Source organism: Camelus ferus, chromosome 8 (genome assembly GCF_009834535.1).
Source record: "Camelus ferus isolate YT-003-E chromosome 8, BCGSAC_Cfer_1.0, whole genome shotgun sequence".
In the NCBI taxonomy this organism is placed as follows: Eukaryota; Metazoa; Chordata; class Mammalia; order Artiodactyla; family Camelidae; genus Camelus; species Camelus ferus.
The window spans coordinates 44824554-44844658 of record NC_045703.1 but is presented as its reverse complement, the minus strand read 5'-3'; the positions used below and the strand labels follow the sequence as shown (position 1 = coordinate 44844658).

The following is a 20105-nucleotide window of genomic DNA, read 5'->3' as shown; positions in this document are numbered from 1 at the left end:
TTGTTAGGTTAAATTGCAACTCAAAAGACCCAATGATGTATACTCTTTAAGTTTCTGGTTTATTGTTTCCTGTTAAGTAAAAAGCACATTTCAGGATTATTCCTTCAAGTGTATAGACTGGGATAGTCACTGAAAACTCAAAGGGCCCAGAGCCTCAATACTGCAGTATCAAATGTGTGCTTAGTTGTCATTCTAGAGCTTGGTTCTGGTATCTCCCCAAAGCCTATAAATCATCATCAAACAAGAAAATCAAGTAATTAAGCTCTCTGGCCTGAATCTGATCTATACTCTACCTTCAGCATAAAAAGGTATTCATTCATATGGCTAGTTAAACCCTCTAATAATGAACCTGGACCAGGGAAATGATCTGCTAATGCTTTTACAAACACAGGGAGCGAGGGAGCTGATTTCCTCCCAATTACACATGCCAAATCCACTGTTGTTTTCAATGGCCTGGACAGAAAGCCCAAGCTGATATACATGGAAAAAGGATGATAAAAGTATAAACAGGCACTAGTTAAAAAAAAATGTTGCCTTCACAAATTACATCTGAGCTTTTCTTGAGATGACTCCAGTTGCAAATTCGACAATTTATGGTCAGTTGCCTTTTATCTTTAAAATCACACAAAACAAGCAATTATTTAGAATGCAATAACTGATTTAATATTCATGGACTGGAGAAAAAAAATTGAATTAAAATTCAGTCTGGGATCTGAATTAGCACCATCGGAATACAGCAAGAATTCAATATACATGCACAAATTAGTTTTCATAACATATATAGATAAAATACATTTGTTTTACTTGATATACTTGTTTTGGAGGGCCCTTCTTGGGGGCTGAACTTATTTTTTATTAGTTGGCTGGGCATGACACAGGTTGAACACCCCTCAGTTCCAGGGCCTTGGCAAAATTCACCTCCAGTGGCTTGCCCGTGCCTTTGGTGAGCCTGAGGGATCGGACGCAACCTCGGAAACGAATGTTGGTTGTCAGGCCAAACTGGTTGAGGCCATCTGAAAAGCACAGCAAAGAGGGCTCAGTTTTCAAATGCAGCTGCTCTGTTAAGAGCTTGTTTCAAAGTCAGCTGTTAGCTTAAGATGCAACTGGAAGACTATTTTATGTAAAGTTAGTGATTATGTTCTTAGCTTTACTAACAGTTAAATTTGTAGAGAAATATCAACTTTTTTATGGTTCTGCATTATGAAATATGGAGATATCTACAATTATCCATTTGGAGACATCAAACAAAGAATTTAGTTCGGAAGGAACAAGTTTCCAGTTGTGACTTAAAATTATTAAATGTTATTTAATGAACCAAAGCAATTGATCAAATACTTGAAGTACTGAATTAGGACACTGAGTTTTAATGGTGACTTTATTACTTTGTATAAATAAATCCCAAAAGGTGAAATTGGTTGAGAACTCAATCACATCTTTCTCTTATTGAGACAGTCCCTTCTACTAGCAGGCCTACTAGGTGCTAACTAAGATCCCATTTTGTAGACTGTGAATGGAGAGGTACATTATCTCCTTCATAAAGTCTTGGGGTTTATCCTAATTGAAGTGGAAGTAAGTATTTTCAAAAACCCAGGAGCAACTTTGGAAAGAGGAATTCAGAACTGGTCCCCATTACTTCTATAGCTTTTCCTACATCAACTGCTGCTGAATATATATTTTGCTCGTTTTGTTAAGGAGAGGAGCTCTATATAAATGGGGACAAAAGTTTCTCTTGCCAAAATACTGAAAGACCATTCCAGGAGTCTGTGTTAGTACAGTATTTATTAAGAGGCACTTAGCTTATTTCTCATCAAGTTGGGCACTCTTGCTTATGAGCACTTTAGGTAACTCTTTGTGGTTCACATGCTGTATTTAATGTGCTGGAAAGGGATTTTTGAATACAGATTTATTGCTTGGGTTTCTTGTAATATAAATATAAACTCTATAACAGCATAAGGGGGAAATTAGCTATGTTTAACCCAATGATTTCCAGAACTTGAGGAAATAAGTTCCATAACATTTTATGATTCCTCTGGTATATTAACTTTTTAAAAATCTGAAAGAATACCAATTCTGGCCCTGATTGCTGCTAAATGCCTAATATCTTTTATAAGCCAAATTCATTTCCTCTAGCCTCCATCTCCCCATGAATGAAATTTGAAGGCTATCATGAAAAGTTCAGTCCCATGTGGTTTATATAAGTAAAAGGCTCATTTTACACACTAGAAATGTCAGGTAAGGTGTTATTTATGGGAGCAGATTCTAAAGCTAAGAAGCAAGTATACATCCTTGGACATATTTACAGAATATAAATGTGTTCAAAACCACTAACACAACAGAGCAAAGACACTCTTGCTGGGGTAGGCAACACTCACCTGGGAACCCTCCGACAAACACGGGGTCATTTGTATCAGCTGATGTAGATGCTGGATTTGGGCTCTGGGCTTCCACCTGGTTCCCATCTACTGTCAGCTCAAGGTGGTGTCTGATCTTTCTGGCCACGACTTTATGCCACCGCCCATCACACAAACGCCCCGGTATCCCAGCATCATAGACAGCAGTGAACCGGCCGGCGCCATTGTCCACATGAAACATAAGCTGGAAAGTAGGAAATTGAACGCTCACAGCGGTTTCGTTAGAAGGATAACATGGTGGTTCACACAGTAGAAACTGTCAGGTCTTTAGGACGGACATTGGCTGGAATAGTTTGAAATGAACATAACTGAGGCATACTACATTTTTAAAAAATTTGACAAGAATTAAAACACAAATTTAATGACCAGGGTCACAGGGTCACTCTTTGCCATTGAACATTGTTGGGAGCAATAGGTAAGATGTGTGAGACTGGTAACAAATAATTCTGCTTTTAGAAAATGTGAAATCCAATTTGAGGGCAGGTGACAAAGAAGGAAACAGTATATACAGGGAAAAATTCCTATCACAGATCTTATTAGAGTGTGGGAGTTCTTAGGGAGCTGGTTTACGAATTCATTTTAAAGGTTGTTTTTTTTTTTTAATTTAAACTTTTGATGTTTTAATTATATATTTCTTCCTACATGGAGTCTATTTTATATATAGGGTTGAAAGTTACATAAATTACATTTTGGGGCAAGCTTCATGTCATAGGCACCAAAGACTTAGAGCCAGAAGGCCAGTTAAATTCTTAACAATAAAGAACTTAGATTGGGAGTTCTTGTCAAAATGGGAAAAATCTGTTTTCAGTAACATGGAAGGGTGCCTGAAATTTGAGATGACAGAATTCTTCTGAAGCTGATGAAGAAAAAAAACATATTGAAACATTAAAAACAGTCAGTCTGGCAAAACATTTGACAAGGTAATAGAAAAGAAATTGGGGTTTTAAAAAGAAGATTAAGAGTGCAAGCAAATAGGTGAAAAGCTTGTAAACTGTACAGTGATGTAAATATTAGTTAAGATTTTACTATATTGGGTGGAATTCGTAATAACAGAATTGTGCACATAAAAGGAGCTTGGTGAGAAATCCGTATGCATTGTGATGCAACTTGATACCCTGATAAGTTGCTAAGAACCCTGGTTACAAGCAGGTGAAAAATGAAGCTTCCCTCGACAAGATGCAGTGAAAATGTTTTGAAAATCTCTATTAAGTGTTGCTTATTTGTTCTCCCTTTTTGCCTCTGTGCTCCTGGATCTTTCTGCTTTACTGCCTTTGTGGACAGTTTGAAGGCTGAGAAGAGGGAAAAAGGAAGGTGTATTTTAGATCAATAGGTGGTTTTTCTTCTTGGGAGGCAACAGTACCCTACAAGCAAAATGTAAACAGAGTTGAAGTATGAATCCGATTGAATAGCCAGATAGGAAACTTATGAAATTTCTTGCTTTTCCCCATTCTGTATAGAGCAAAGTACATAAAAACTGGTCATCTCACCGTAGGTTGCTGGTGACAGGCAAGCAGGGACTAAAGTGATGGTTAGAATTAGATTATCCTTTGTGAGAAAATTGACACAATGTTTGATACACTACTAATATCACTTTATTATAAATTTGTTCTATTTTGAAATTGTATATGGATACTTTTAAATAAAAATGGAGAAACCAACATGTCAGCTAGCCATCTTGACTTCTGAAAGGGGCCCACCCTGTTATAAGAGGCAAAAACTGATTTTAGGCAATCCACGCCCTCTCCTTTTTTTCCCCACTGGAATTGATAGCTTCATAGACTGTGTATTCATAAGGAGCAGAATAACAGTGTGCTTTTAGCAACACAGTAAGAGCTTGAGATCTAAACTACTTAGTCCATTATTAGTCAGTACAACTGGCTTATCATAGAATTAGCACATTTATATTATAGTTTACACTGGTCTACAGAACAAGTGTGCTGAAAACACACAAGAATTGAGAAAATCCAGAAGGATAAAAAGATACAAGGTTAGCTTTCTCCCAACAAAGAATAGAGCAAAGCTTCAAAATAGAGCTTTCTATACGTAAACAACAATATCACGAAGAGATCATAAATATTAAGACCGATGATGCTCACCTTTTCATCAATCATCTCAATGCCCATTCCATCCATTTTTTGGCTGCTGACTCCCAGAAGAACTCCAGTGGTCCTAGTTGTGCGGAATTCAAATTCTACAAGAAGGTCCAATCCCACTTTGAACCCATCAACTGTAAAACAAAGGTTGTTTTTTTAATTGTGAAATAGAGTTTAGGGATTGTTAATTCAAATTTGTACAATGCAATTGTTACTAGCTTTCAATTCACATGTTAGTCGATTATAAGTTCCAGACTGTCATATTGCCTATACCTCCACCATCGAATCATATAATACACTTCATCGATATTGCTTATTTTCTTGGCTGCCTTCCTTCCTAGAATGGAAGTTCTGTGAGGGCAAGGACTTTGTATTGCTCACCTTTTTATTCCTGTGCTTACCAAAGCATCTGGCACATAACAGAAGTTTAATATGTATTTGTTGAATAAATGAATGAATGAACACACACTGAGATTCACTCAAAAAATCTCACAGCCAGGTATGATTGTTAGAACTCCTGCTGTTGACTTAAGTCACGCATTTCAATGACTATTCAGTAAAATTTTACCAGGACACTCTCAGTGGTACCACGAAGACCTGAAAGGGCTCAAATGTCCCCAAACATTTTTATTAATAAAGAAAGGAATTGCAAATACAATTTTGAAGGAGAAGATTCTGGGACGTAAACAGACTTTTCTAGTTCACTAAACTAAATCTTTTCTGTATAATTATCCATATTTGATTCATTGGTTTACCTAATCTCTAAGCAAGTATTTAAGACATGCCTCTTAGAACAAAGTGACTCATTAAGATCAGGCTAGACTACACCATCTGCATGAAGTACTAGGGAGAAACTCACAGACATTTTCTCCAGGTCTCCTATTTATTAAGCAAGAAACACATGCGATGTGTAACCACAACTATCTCCAATGAAGGGAGGCACCTGCTTTGTGAAAGATTTCTTTTTCCTACTGAGAACCTTCATGGGTTTGGATGGGCAAAGGTGGGTTGAGAGCAGATTTTAAGTTCGAGGTTTGCAGAAACTAATTAATATACATAAAATAGATAAACAACAAGTTCATACTGTATAGCACAAGGAGCTATATTCAATATCTTATAGTAACTTATGATGAAAATGACTATGAAAACAAATATGTATTTGTTCATGTGTAACTGAAGCATTATTCTGTACATCAGAAATTGACACAACACTGTAAACTGACTACAATTAAAAAAAAATATATATATATATACAAAAAAAGAATATAGGGTAGAAGAAGCTGAATTGTTCTGCAAAACTGAACATAAAGATTTTGCTTCTGCTCTTGAAGGGAAGAAATCAGGAAAAGAGAGGAATAACACGAAGCAGCTGAGTGGAGGACAAGGGGAGTGGAGAGCCATTCGGACCCCAGAAACTGGGGAGCTGGAAAGCTTTTAAAGACAAAGATGTCAGAGGCTTAAATTGAAGTTGTATGTTTTCCAGTAACCTCCTCTGACCACCCAAGTCCTATACAGATTATATTACACTGTGTGTTGACGTGATGGCAGGAATTACTGGTAACCGGAGAAGTTGCTAATTTTCAGGTCCAGTCTGATCCAGAACTCAGGCAGGAGGGCCAGTCAATCTATTAACTGCAGAGGCTGAAACAGAAGGTGGCCATCAGATCTGACCAAGTGTATGCTAGCCACCAGTGAATTTGCAGAAAACTCGAGCAAAGCTTTGGACTTGGGGAATGGAATTTGGGGTTCAACAGAACCTCCAATGTTTCAATATTTAACATATCCTGTGTTTCTCTGTTTTCTTCTGCACAAATGAAATCTCCCATTTATACTCTGTTGGAGGGCCCTGCTCTTCCATTTCTGATAACCTTTGCATGTGAGTGCTCAACTCATCTTTTAAACCCTAGCTCAAATGTCAATACCTCCACAAAACCTTTCCTGATTTCTCCAACCCAAATTAATCTTTTCTTTAAATATCCACAGACCTTGCTTGTATGTCTTCCATAGTTTTTAGTTATTTTTACTTGCCTTCTTGTGATTTCTGAGCATACAGAATCTTATCTACTGATGGTATATTCTTGAAGGAAGAAATGACACTTTTTAAATTTTTGTTTCCCATGTTAACTTCTACATATTATGTACTCATTAATTTTTTTCTAACACTGGACTGAATCTATCTTAAGTATGTTAATGTCATTTTTTTTGTCATTATGTACAAGTTATTTTATATTTTTCTTTCCAAATTGTACATTCACTATCAGTGATCCAGACCTGCCCTGGAAATGTCCACTGGGAAGAGGGAGATACTTAAAAAAAAGTCAGGGAAAGGGGACAGTCATCATCACCATCAACAAGAAATGGGTACCAGGATGCATGTGCTGTGTGTGGGAGAGGAGAGCATGGGACAGAACCTCGCAAGGAACTGAAGAGAGGAAGAAAGAAAAATACTATCTTGTCTCCAGAAAGGTAGACAAGGAAAACTGGAAAGTAGACACATTACATAATAGAAACATATGAACCTTCTTGCAGAATTACCTTATTTTACTATTATTGATCTCCAGGGTAGGAAATAGAAGACTCTCCAAATAGCCTTTTACTTTATTTCTTCTATTCTTATCAGAATCAGATTAATTCATTAATCTTTAAGAGGTAGTTTTTATTACTTCTATGAGTTTGTATTTCTGGTTTAAATCAAGGATACTAGTTTGGACCCCAGGGACTTTTATTTTCCCACATAGGCAAGAAGTCAGTATTTGTACCTAGTTAATATTCAACAGAAGGGACATGGAAGCACCTCACCTGCTTTGGCAAAACCTGTTCCATCAAAATATGTTCCTTTTTGAGCATTTGCAAAACACGTCCCAACATGGTAGCTGGAGGTTGGCTGTTCAAGATCAGCAGGGGCTTCTGCCATCTGAAGATTCCTGATGCAGCCATCAATGCTATAGGTTACCTAAATATTCAAGTCAGAAGAAGCACACATCATGTTTTGGCAGAAGTTTCCCTTTATGTGGAATTTGCAGGATGCTCTATGTATGTAATCATCAGCCCATTGTCCGAAGCATCTCCAAAACTGCCTGGATTAGCGCTATCACTGCAGGCTTCACAGCATGGGTGCAGAATCCTGGGTTGTGCTTCTCGACTGGGATGCATCTAGCCTGGAATACGGCTGTTTTGATATTCTAAATCCTGCACACTCTCTCTAGTGGGACCACTGGTTTGACAGAGCTATGGACCCCATATGGATATCGTAAGTTTTAATTAGTCTCATGTTTCCATTTCATGTTTCTAGTGATAGTTTATTAACCTTACTACATATGCATTTTTTTCATAACCTATGTTCAAATTCTACTTGAAAAGGTAATTAGGTTTGGTTCAGTGCTTCTTCCTTATGAAAATCTAATGAAAGCTCTCGACACGTTCCTATGAAAATGCACATACACGTAAAAACCAGAAAGTCTGCGTGAAACCTGTGAAGTTTAGAGACTTTAGAAATCAATCAATCATACTCTGCTTCATGCTATTTCATCTGATTTAAGGGATGCAAGTTAATCACTCTTGCCACTTTCAGTTCAGGGACCCTCACTTTGATTGGCCTAGGTAGCTTATCCAACAGCTATGAGAGGAAAGTAATACTGATCATTCATGAGGGGAGCCAAATACTGAGAACTGCAACCATCATGAACACATGTCTTTGATGAAGAACAACTCTACATCATCATGTGTTCTAATTTGAGCACTGAAACGGACCACACTTGTATGTAGTGCAATTTCCTAAAACACTAATCTCCTGTGCTCCTTAAAAGAATGCTTCCCAAAGTAAACCAAGACACGTGGTCTGACAAAAAATTATTTTGTGAATATCGATTTACAAAATTGGTGAAGACTTTAAATTCTGAATTCAGTATCAGATAACTGTACTCTAAATACCGCATCTCTCAATAGTTGCTAAAATCTCTCATCTTGAAACAATGCTGTCAGTATCATCGTTATCATCTTCCTTGTTGTCCAGGGCTTTCTGTACACTTGGTACTCTTCCAAGCACTTTAAATTTATTACCTCATTTAATCTTTCCAGCAACCTTGCTTGTTTGGCATTATTATTACTCTGTTTTACCAAAGAGGGAACTTTGTCAAAGAAAAACTAAGTAACTTACTCAAGATCACACAGTTTGTTAACAGTTAAGCAGGTATTCAAACCCAGGGAGTCTGGCTCCAGGGTCCACATTCTGTTTTGTAATATTGCCTCCCATAGTCAAATCTGTCTAGAAAATCAGTCACTTCTCAGAAAACATGATTGCCTGTTCACCTGTAAGTGGTCATGTGCCAATGGGACCTAATTATTCAAGATACATACATGACTCAGGCAGCCATTTAGGCCACAAAGAAACACACTCGACACTTACTGGACCAATTCTTCGGGTTGTGTAGTTAATGGGTAGGCCGCCAACATACAGCATCCCCACAACGTCCAGAATATCAGCTTTCTTGGGACTGATGGTTCTGTTGGAGGCACCATCTACATCAATAATTCCTTCCTGCTTAATTCGCATAATCTTAATCTACCAAAAGAAGAGGAGTCATTAATACCAATCATAGATAAATTTCAAATATGCAGAGTATAAGACATAAGAACTTTTAGGATATTCCTTAGGAAAATGTGAAATAACTTACAGAGTGCCTAATCGATGCTAAACCCATAATATAAGTGAAATTAAAACTACTTGCAGAATATCTCAAAGTCTGTCTTTTCCATTAGCACCACCTCCAAAAGAGTACAAAACCTTCCTGAGTGAGTTTAGATTGAAGACTCTTCCATAGTTGCCAAGTGAGCATATGGATTGAGAGGTACACTTGTAAGGAAACTTGCAGATTGAGAGCCCTGTCATGAATTAAGTGGGCTGCAAAACTTCATGTCCAATTTTAAAAGTGCATTAGTTTGATTGAGCAAAGCCTGGTCTTCCCAACACAATTTCAGATATGCTACATTCCTCTGCTTAACAGGCACTTCTCGGGCAAAATTGGAGGAAGGGCAGCACATCCAGCCTGCACTGCTGTCTCTGCAGCAGCTGATTAGTCCAAAGTCAGGCAGGAAGATGGAAAGCCGCCTGGTGCTGAAATTACTGCGGTGGAGTGAGTTATCTTCTGGGCAGAGTGAAATAAGGGGTGGGAAGACTAGCTTGAGCATAAAATCCTTGAGTCTGAATTTAGCAAAAGGAGTAAGTAACCCTGTGAAATGCTGGAGTACCATAACGCTTTAAAAACCAATCGACTTCAGCATTAGAGTAATTTAAGACCTTATTTTACACAAATATTCTGGTTTCGGAAACAATTTTTCCAAATAAAATCCCTCACTTAATTTGACTAGAGTATTTAAACAACTTTCCTAATCCCAGCCTCACTGTAGCCCAACAATATGTCTTTTTCTCAAGTGTCATATTTATTATTCTATTAGCTAGAGATAAGAATAAATCTTAATGATGGCTCCTTCAGAAATACTGGTATTTGCTAGTCATAAGCTCCCTATAAAATTTCTTATTTCCAAATAACAAATTGTCTGACTTCGCATTTTTATTATATTTTTTCAGGTTCCTTGGCTTTCTAGATGATATGACAAGTCCAAGTATGTGAATGTATAAAATCCAATATCTAATAATATCTTACTCTAAAAATTAAACATTTCATTGGTCCACCTAGGGAAGCTTTACTTAATAGGCCACCACAGGCGCAGAGACGAATTCTGAGTTTTCGTTTTAATCAGGCAGTATATTATCTATTTACAGGCATGCCAAAGAGGACAGTAAGCTGGCAAATGAGCCTTCTGTGCCCATAACAGCACCAGCTTCTGGGTGTAAGGCCAACATTTTAAAAGTCATTCCAAATGACTGTTGGTGGAAATGATACCCTACAGGCCTTTAAACATGATGTAGCAGATTCCCAGATTCTGGGTGTGCTCAGAATGGTATGGGGTGGGTTGTGGGGGGAGGCGGGTGGCCTCAGGGTCCATTTTAGTGTTGCCAGCTTTTAAGTTTGTCAAATATTATTTCATAAAAGAGAGGCCATTTTAGTACCCCAAAAGTACTAAAGGAAAATAGAATCTCAGAATAAATATTATTTCTCTAAATTGAATCCATAGAGCTTTATGATGAACATGCTCCATTGTCCCACAATAATAATAACTGGGGCATTGAAAACATCTTCAGTCGCCTGGCCCTAGCTTGTGGACAGATGTTTGGGAACCACAGCTGCATAGTAATGATGGAATCCTGCAGTTCCATGATGAGGCATGTAAGGGGTCAAATATAAAGCTATCCAGGTCTGATTTCACATTTTCCAAGGTTGGGCAGTTGTATATGGTACTCCTGGGCCATATTCCAGTAGCACCAGAGTCAGTGTCTGCACTGGCAAACAGTACTGGCACCAGGAGAATGCCGGTGGCTGTCACCCAGGAACCCCCTTGTAGGGCACTGCCAACATCCTGTAGACTATTACCTTGTGCCACTGGCCATCATTGATTTTGGTGGGGATCATGGTGCTGGTGTTACCACTTCCCAAGTCGTAACTGAAGTAGGGCAATCCATTTCTCAGCTGAACTGTAGCAAAATCAGCATGATTGATCCGAGCCATGTAAAAGAGCAAGCCTGAGTCGGCTTCGGTTCGCACTTCAAATTCAATCGTGAGACTGTGAAACAAAAGCATGCAAAGTAAAACAGAAGAATAAGCGTGTTCTTGTGCCAAGACAGAGTGACTGATCATGGGGGCTTTTTCATAAAGGACAGCAAAACCTTTTCCAAGACGACAACTTTAAAGGTCTGCTGATTTCCTAAACTGGGCTTCTCAGGCTCAGATGAATATAATTCTATTCTTTACTGTACTCAGTGCATTTATTAATAAATGTAGTTGATTCAACTTGAATAATTGCAAATACTCAGCACTTCCATGTATCAGTTTTTGTCTAATATCTCAGAATGATACATACCGGTTTTTAACTTTGGTGTCATCAAATGCGATTGCAATGTGACTGTTTCTCGAGAGCCCAAACTGTTTGCTCCCTATCAGGAGAGCTGGTTCTGATTCTGCAGCACAAGGACCCTGTAAAATACCAAGGAAAGAAGAAGAGGAGATAATGGACTCCATTCTTTAAAATGTAATGCTGCTGTTTAATGGCTTCTTACATTTTAGTTTAATGTTCTCACATAATCTTGTTTGAGTTCCTCAGAAATAAAAACTCTTATTCATCTCTGTATTCTATTACATAATACGTACTTACTATTAAATGTTCAACGGACATGAATCCGTTTTCTTATACGGTACCCTTGAATTATCAAATGAATGTGCTCAAAAATATTCATTGATTAATTTGTGTTTTCATTATTTTTTAAGGAAAACTGTTGTTTACATTTCTGAGAAAACCAGAACTTCCTTCTCACTTCCACTTCACTTATGAAGAGTTATAGTGTTAGAATACTGAAGAGGGAAAATGACAAGCTCACCACTGGGTGATAAGAATAGAAAAATGTGTTCCTTCTTGCCCTCCCCATTTCTCTCCCCCACTGGATTACTTTTTCTTGAAAATTATCTACTAGGAGGTTTCCGTGAATTTTGACTTTCAAGATGGTGTATCTCAACTCGCAAGTCAGCCCATTCAGGCCCTTTGCCCGTTGCTAAGCAACCCCGCACACTTTTTAATGTAACCCACCATTCACCATTTTAACTGCCACTGTTCAAAGATCAACTTCCTAGAGTGCTTACAGGGGAGAGCTCAGTGTAGGGCCAGCTTCAGAGGCATGCTACCTGTGCAGTCACTGAGCTGAATGCTCTGCTGTCACGATCTTGAAATTCTTAATTATTTTTGAACAAGGGGCCCTGCAAATTATACATTCAGTCCTGGCTGGGTGGACCTTATTTGGCTGTTGTCACCCTCAGCTCAATAGATAATCAAGGCTCCTCAGTTGACCAAAGCCATTAATTCCCTTCCCTGTTCTTTATTTTCACACAATAGCTCCATGGTCAGGCTGCTTGGGAAGCCTTTTAGAACACAAAGCACATGAGAAAATAAATAACCTGCACACTCTCAACCATACATCTGTTTTTAAAGATCTGTGCTTAATAGCTCTGGCTGGGCCACTGCCCCCATGAGCGCTGACTCAGCAGAGGTTCTCAAACAGCCCAAGGCAGGCTTTTGATGCAGAATGTTCTTCCCAAATAGCGTACCTTGGAGATGACTCATCAGCACACAGAAAATGTTTACTTGATGAGGAAAAGCCTTGCCCTCCTTTTTCTTGAGCTTAGTCAAATGGAGCACTCTGCCACAGCAGGTAAAAGGCTTTAAGTGTTTTGAAATGCTGTAAAATTGGCCTTTATGGAAGTATTTCCCTTCTGGCTTCCCAGGAGATGGTCAGTTACAAAGAGCAGACTGTGGCTGAAATTCACACAGATATGCAAAAACCCAGTGGGTAGAATAGGAAAATGCTATTTATTCACACAGCTGAATGGGCCTTTCTTGTAATCAACATGTAGCACCTTTCTCATTACATGGCCTGCAAAAAGGGCCCAAATGGAAAGGCCGGGGTAGCTTATTGTCTCAGCCTTCAATGATGCTATTAATAGAATTGGGATCCTTTATCCAGCCTCTCACAATATTTCCTGTAGAGAGGACCATCACAACAAACATAACTAGCCTACAGTCCTCCTCAGAAATCTCGAAGAAAATCTGACCTGCTGGAAGTCCATCTGGGGCGAAATTTAGCTAGAACATCTCTAAACCCTCAGCTCTGAAAACTGAGAGATTGAAAAGGTCCTTGGATGTGGAGGAATTAGGGAACTCTAATGTGTAGCCTAAAAGAAAACCAGCAGCAGGTTATTTCCCTGTTCCTGTTACCATTGTCTAGTGGCTACATGTAGATGTTAATATAAAATAACTTTTCTAATGTAATTTTTAACTCTCAAAGTGGCAATTGTAAAGGCTAGGTATTTTATTGGTAGCCGTTATTTGTCGTGGAGTGTTTTTGTCTTTATATGTTTTGGGCATCATGGACTGAACACACTTGCTCACTAGTGGACTGGCCACGTGGTTTCCAACACTGGTCTGCAGATCTACCACCTATTATTAGATTTTCTAGATGAAGAAGGCCCTGCTTACATTATTTCAGAAAACCTTTGACTCTGTAAGTGTCCTGTTAAGAAGCATCACATGATACACCCACTTGAAATTTAGGAAGAAGGGCACTTTCTGAAGAGACTCCTGTCTCCCTTTGGGTCTCAAGAAGCAGTGGTTAATAAAGCAGTGTTCTCAGGTTGGCCAATTTTAGAGATGAGAGTGATAACAAAGGGGTCACTCTATTAGGTAATCTCAAAGTATAAAGCCGTTACGTAAGTCTATTGTTCTTTAAGGGCATCCGAGTTGATGTTTACTATCATCAGTTTGCACCAGGATGGAAATTATGAATACTGCTTTAATAAAACATCCATCACCTTCCTTTATAAAATCAGTGTTTGGAAGAGGACTGAGAAGAGTCAGTGTAAGAGGATTTTATGTGTATCAACTTTAGGATTTAAATGGGAAGACAATTCTCAACAGTCTCCAATCTGGTCATGTTTCTGGTGCAAATCCAGATCTCTCTTTACACTTGGTCAAAGGGAGACAGTACTGGATTGCATCTGCCTTGCATCACTTTCCTGAGGGTGATCTGAAACCCAGCCTAACATACCTAGCGGGTTTGCATCTTGTGCCTCCTTTTCCTCCTCCCTCACACCCCTCAGAGGGTGGATCTGCTCACTCTCCCGCTCAAAGGTCTTTTTTCCTTCTAATACCAATTTTTAAGAAGGAACATGTGAGACGCAAGAGAAAGCACCCTGAGGTTTTCACAAGAATAAAATGATATCCTCATTAAGATATTTTCAACCCTGCTTCCTACAGAAATCTAAGCTAAGAGGAAGGGTCCTCTAATGAGATAATTTTAAGAAATCTTTAAAGAATGGTCGTTGCAAGATGAATCTTCTGCCTCCAAGCCAATGCGAGCTTGAGGGGAAGCATCATCTTTATGGACGTGATACTTGACCTGTTTTATCTGGAAACACTGATCATTACGGATCTCTGTAACACGTTAAAACAACACTAATACAAACATCAGGGTCTCAAGTCGAGGCTCGTCAATCTCTGCATGTTACAATCCTGCCACCTTGTGGGGACTCTCTAAAGTACTACGGGTACATATGTGGGGGAAATGATAGGAAAGGACAGGATGTGCTGGCTTCATGTCTCTGCTCAGCAGGTGACAAGGGGTGGGCAGACAAGACTTGGGTGGGCAGTCTAAACGTGGCGATGCACCTGTTGGCTAGAGCAGGGATGCGGTTGGAGAGGATTCTGAAGGAAGCCACGCTTGGGCCACATTTAGGCAAATGGGTAGTGCCGCAGATTAGTGACGGAGCTTAACATTTTTAGCCTTATACTGTCACTCAATTAATTTCAGATCAGAATAAAGCTGTGGTCATTTCTGACTGCTAGTTGTTGGCTGACATTTGGAAATGAGTTATTAGATTCAGGATGGCATATGATGAGTGGATAAGCATTCCTTGACTTTAAACTGGTGCAGAGTAGAGACTTAAATTGCATTGATCAAAACCTGGCATCTTTGTTCTTGAAAGCACCAAATGATGAATGATACAAAAACTGCATCATTGGAGTATAGTCTGCAAAAATACTGGATTCACTATGCTGTACACCTGAAAATAATAAAATATTGTAAATCAACTATACTTCAACAAAAATTAATTAAAAATCACATTTTCTTTTTTCATGAGTCAATAATCCTCTCACAAATGTGGGCTAAAATGACATCTGTGAAGTTGGATGCCTCTTCATGATGCTCTTTTTTAGGGATGAATACTAAGCGAAAGATACTTTTTATGGCACTGACTTTAATGTTCTGAAATATAAAATCCCTATTCAACTTGAGAAACTGAATTATGTAAACTCCCTGCACATAAACTCTTTCGGTAAATAGTGGGCATTTGCAGTAACGTTTACACACTAATGCCTGAGCAGTGATTCTTTGTAGTATGGAAATGTATGTTTCGCCTTTAAATACATATCAGTATCCAATTGATTTATCTTTTGGCCAGGACTGAACTTAGCTTTTAAAGTCACACCATTAAAATTGCTGTAGGTATATATTTTTTCTGCTCTAGTCTTTCCTGCTCTGCCCACTTCTTTTCCCCATCTCGCCAAGAGTTTTGAACAGCTCAGGGACCCTTCATGGCTGTTTCTATTGCTTTTCTTAGTGTTCACATTTTAAACTTTGAAGCTGAAATTCACTTTGAAACTTGAAATTTACAGTTCAACTTTCCAATAAACTTCAGGTAAAAAAAATATGCAGCCAGCTCATTGTATACAAATCCACACAGGCCATGCTGGTTGTAAAGACTTGGTATAAACAGTGTGAATACCAGTAGAGAACTTGTCACATTTTGACAACTTTCTGTAATACCAGAAGTCGATATGCTTATCTACTCTTAACCTCTGCCATCCTCCAGGAGAAATATCCCCAAATATGATATATAGAAATGTTTTATTCAGCTAACCAGCTCTAAGTGGGCCAACAAGTAGGAGAGAATGCTAAAGAGAAGCTAGGCTACCACACTATCAAACGAGATAATATGCGTAAAATATGCTCTCTGATCTATGATGTTCTGGCATGTATTAATAATAGGATTGACATAATCCATTTCACAGGGCAGGGCTTTCTCAAGATACTCTTAAACTGCCCTAGAGTAGAGTGAATATCATCTTCATGCTGTAAGTTGCTGGTGCGGAGAGGTGTGATGACGTAAAGAAGAAAATGAAGTGTATTGAGACTAGGAGAGGGTTCTTTGTCAACTGTGCTAGAACAAATCAGGGACACATAGAAAGGCAGCTCCCATGTCAGGAATTAATGTGTAAGTTTTAATTCTTAAATAAATTCTTAAGACTCTTTAAAAATTTTTTTAAATTTGTCTAGGGGGGGAGGTAATTAGGTTTATTCATTCATTCATTCATTCATTCACTTAATGGCGGTACTGGGGATTGAACCCAGGACCTCGTGCATGCTAAGCGTGTACTCTAGCACTGAGCTGTATCCTCTCTCCTTAAGATTCTGAATTCTGACTTAGAAAAAGAAAAGAAAATCGTGAGAATTGAATATAATGGGAGACCTGAGAGATAATAACCGTATCATGTTGGAGGTAGTTTAAAATGGAATGCTCACCCCCTTTTTTCCAACACTTGCTCTTCTCCTAAAAGTATGAAAGGTTAAACTAACCTTTCTAAGTTCCCTTAAAAGAATGATGGAGTGTTACCATGGGGCAGATGTGATGCTGGGTGCTTTGCATACAACATATAATTTATTCCATGATAATCCTCGGAGGTAGATATTATCCTTCACATTTTTCAGTGGGTTTTCTTACATTTGAGAGGACAAGTAAGATACTCAGTGAACCCCCTGAGTTCTCTGAGTGAAGGTAGGTGTGCTACAGCAGGACAGGCCGGCAGACCTGTACCACGGATCACTTGGATTAAAGATCCACTTGGTGTCCTTGGTGACTCTCAACGTGGAGGGATTGAGAGGGGCTCACTCACCATGTCTCTCTTCCCTAGAGCAGAAATCAGCCATATAACTGGATGTTGTAGAGGAATAAAGTTGAAAACCACTGCTTTTAATTTATCATTTTAAAAATTATAAAAATAAAACATATTTAAGAATATTTTTTGAACTGATGAAAATCATCTCTGGTCCATATACATCTGCTGTTAGTACCTGAGGCATTTCTTGGAAAAGATTTTCTTACGTGTTTTTCTAGCTATTGATATAGACATGATTATGCAGTCTATATAGTTTTATATCATTTTCTCCACTTAATATAATGCCATAAATATGTCATCATCATCATTTTATATTATTTCAATTGAAAGATTTTAAGTATAAGAGTATGGTGACATATTAAAATGTGCATTTTACGGACCTGTTTTCACACTTCAATGTTCCACTCACCATTTTGTTTGGAGTTTAGTGGTGTCCCCTGTCTAATTTTCAATCTTGTAAGCTAGCAGGTTGTGTTTGCAGCAAACACTTGGCCTTTACCCTGACTGAACTCCACCTGTATTTGCTTTCTGTGTTATGTCAGTGTCTACTTTCTCAAATATGTCTCTCAGTTTCTCTGCCTTTCTCTTTCTCTGGCTAGCAATAATGATATTTTTCTCATCTTTGTAATTAGTAGTAGGTTCTTAATAAATACTATAAATTGCCAAACCTTTAACTATCCTTTAAAAAGCAGACACTTCTCTCCATACACACACAAATAATGAAAACAAGAGAAAGAAATCAAAGAGAAGAGATACATACAGTTCCATGATCTGAAACTCTGAAAATATAGTATAACCCAATAGAGATGAAAAATTCTAAAAAATATATAATTTTTACCACATCGTCATAAATAATTATAATGTACAAGATCTAATGTTCTGAGTCTTTCTACATCAACCCTTAAGACTGCTCAACCCCTCTTTTGCTTTTATCTTATCTACTAAATGGAATGGTCGTTTTTGGAAAAGTTAATACATACACTGCTGAGAGAAAATGGAAACTGGAATTAGAACAGAAGGTTATGAGAAAACTCAATGAGTTAAAATCTCCAGTCCAGATGGGAAAGCAACTTTTGTTTTCAGAAAAAGGGAAAAAATGTGATCTCTAGAAACCACAGATGAATATGCTTGAGACCTCCTATAAAACAAAATTTGTGGTTTAGAGACACAACTTAGAAAAGAAAGGAGACCACGGGGAACCAGCAGAGTCCTCCACCAATAAACCATACCAATTCAACGTTGACTGGCTGAGGAACTTGATTCAAGAGAAGTTCAAGTCTACAGAAACCCTCAAGGTTTTGATTGACAGAATATGGTACCTAATGATGAACTAATGGTGTGATCTATCTGCTTAAAACATTCCCAGGTGTGTTGGTAGGCTATGATGACAGACCAGTGGAAGGAGGAGCTCTGCTGTCCCCTGAACTGGGCACTCCATTCTGAGTAATATGGTCTATTCTAGGTGCCATATTCTGAAAGGGATATTTCAAAAGTAAGAATATTATCAATGGGAAAAATGGGACATAGAATTAAGTTATATGAAAAATGCTTGAGATAATGGAATATTTAGATTATGGGGAAGAACACAGCTATTTTCAAATGCTTGAAGGGATGCTAGAGAAGCTATAGACCCATTGTGTTTGTCTACAGAAACACAATCGTTACATAGGGGTTGCAAGGATGCAGTTCTACTTCATCGTAACCAACGGCTTTCTAACAACTAGAGCCTGCCTCATCATAACACTGGAAAACCGTTGTCAATGGACTGTCCAAGCAAAGGCTGCAGGGCCACATCAAGTGTCATATGAAAAGACTCATGTACTAAGATAGCTGTTGGACCAGACGATCTCCAGGGCTTCTGCTTATTATAATTTATAATTCTAAAGTTGTTCAGAACTTAGGGTCTATTTTCCAAATCCAAGGTCAAAATTTTTTATTTAACCCATGTTGTTTTTTTAATTCATCAATTGAAAACACTTTCTTGAGTCCAGGGAATAGACAGGAGGGAGAAGGGAGGGAGAATCATTAACTTTCCCCTTCTTGGGGGAAATCAAGCATAAGGCCATATTATGAAAGAGCTAAAGAAACATTCTGAAATCCATGTGGCAGATCTCAGTGATGTCTTAGGAGAAAATCAACTCCTTGAACTAAGCCCCACATGATTGATGGCCCTTCACTTGCTAGCTGTGGTGTGTGATCACAGGTGTTTTCTTCTGTTAAATGGGGCCAAACAGTACTTCCAACAATATACATAAACATACATAAAACAATAGCTTATGGGAATCAAATGAAATAATGGAAACAAAATGTCCAACAAAGCACTGGACACATTCCTCACAGTATCTATGTGTGTGTGTTTCCTCCAATTTTCAAAGAACTTTCACATACATTATCTCATTTGAGTCTTACAATAATCCCATGTGGCAGGCAAAGTAGGTGTAATACCTACGTTTTACGGAGATTGAAATGGTGCTTGGAATAAATGACCAGTTTTCCTAAAAGATTATTATTTGGCTTCGCATTTAGTCAATATTTCTGGTGACAAGAAGCACACTGCTCTACAGAACCAATTCCAGCGTGGAAACGAGAAAAGAACGAAATGCTCAAGAGATTTCGAAATCTGCACTCAAGACATGTCCCACCCATCAACTGGCAAGTATTAAAAATACGATGCACGTGCTGTCCAGAGCATAGAGAAATCTTTGGCAGTGAGAACGTAAATTGGTATAACCTTTGCAAAGAACAGTTCATATAAATGTATGGAGAACCTTAGGTACATTCATCATTTGGAGGCAGAGTTACCCATCTAGGAATCTATTTTAAGAACATCATCAGAAACAATGAGAAAGGCTGCTGTACTGAGGCCCTCATCAGAATAGAGTTTCTAATAGTGAAAAACTGGAAACACTCTAAATGGCCCTCAATGAGGAAGAAGTAGAATACATTGTAAAGACAAAGTGCTGCAGTGATAAGAAACCAGACT

General features: G+C 38.3%; 1 protein-coding gene across 2 annotated transcripts in view; it reads right to left on the bottom strand.

The window, feature by feature from the left end:
- Positions 1-640: 640 nt before the first annotated feature.
- Positions 641-20105, bottom strand: part of LAMA2 (laminin subunit alpha 2) — a 516055-nt gene continuing 496590 nt past the window's right edge. For both annotated transcript variants that reach the window (XM_032484891.1, XM_032484892.1), the window contains 7 exons: positions 11483-11595; positions 10996-11185; positions 8910-9065; positions 7304-7457; positions 4508-4638; positions 2373-2595; positions 641-1013 (listed from right to left, as the gene is read on the bottom strand). In XM_032484891.1, coding sequence (XP_032340782.1) covers positions 856-1013; positions 2373-2595; positions 4508-4638; positions 7304-7457; positions 8910-9065; positions 10996-11185; positions 11483-11595 — 1125 coding nt within the window. In that variant the 3' untranslated portion in view covers positions 641-855. The remainder of the gene's footprint in view (positions 1014-2372; positions 2596-4507; positions 4639-7303; positions 7458-8909; positions 9066-10995; positions 11186-11482; positions 11596-20105) is intronic.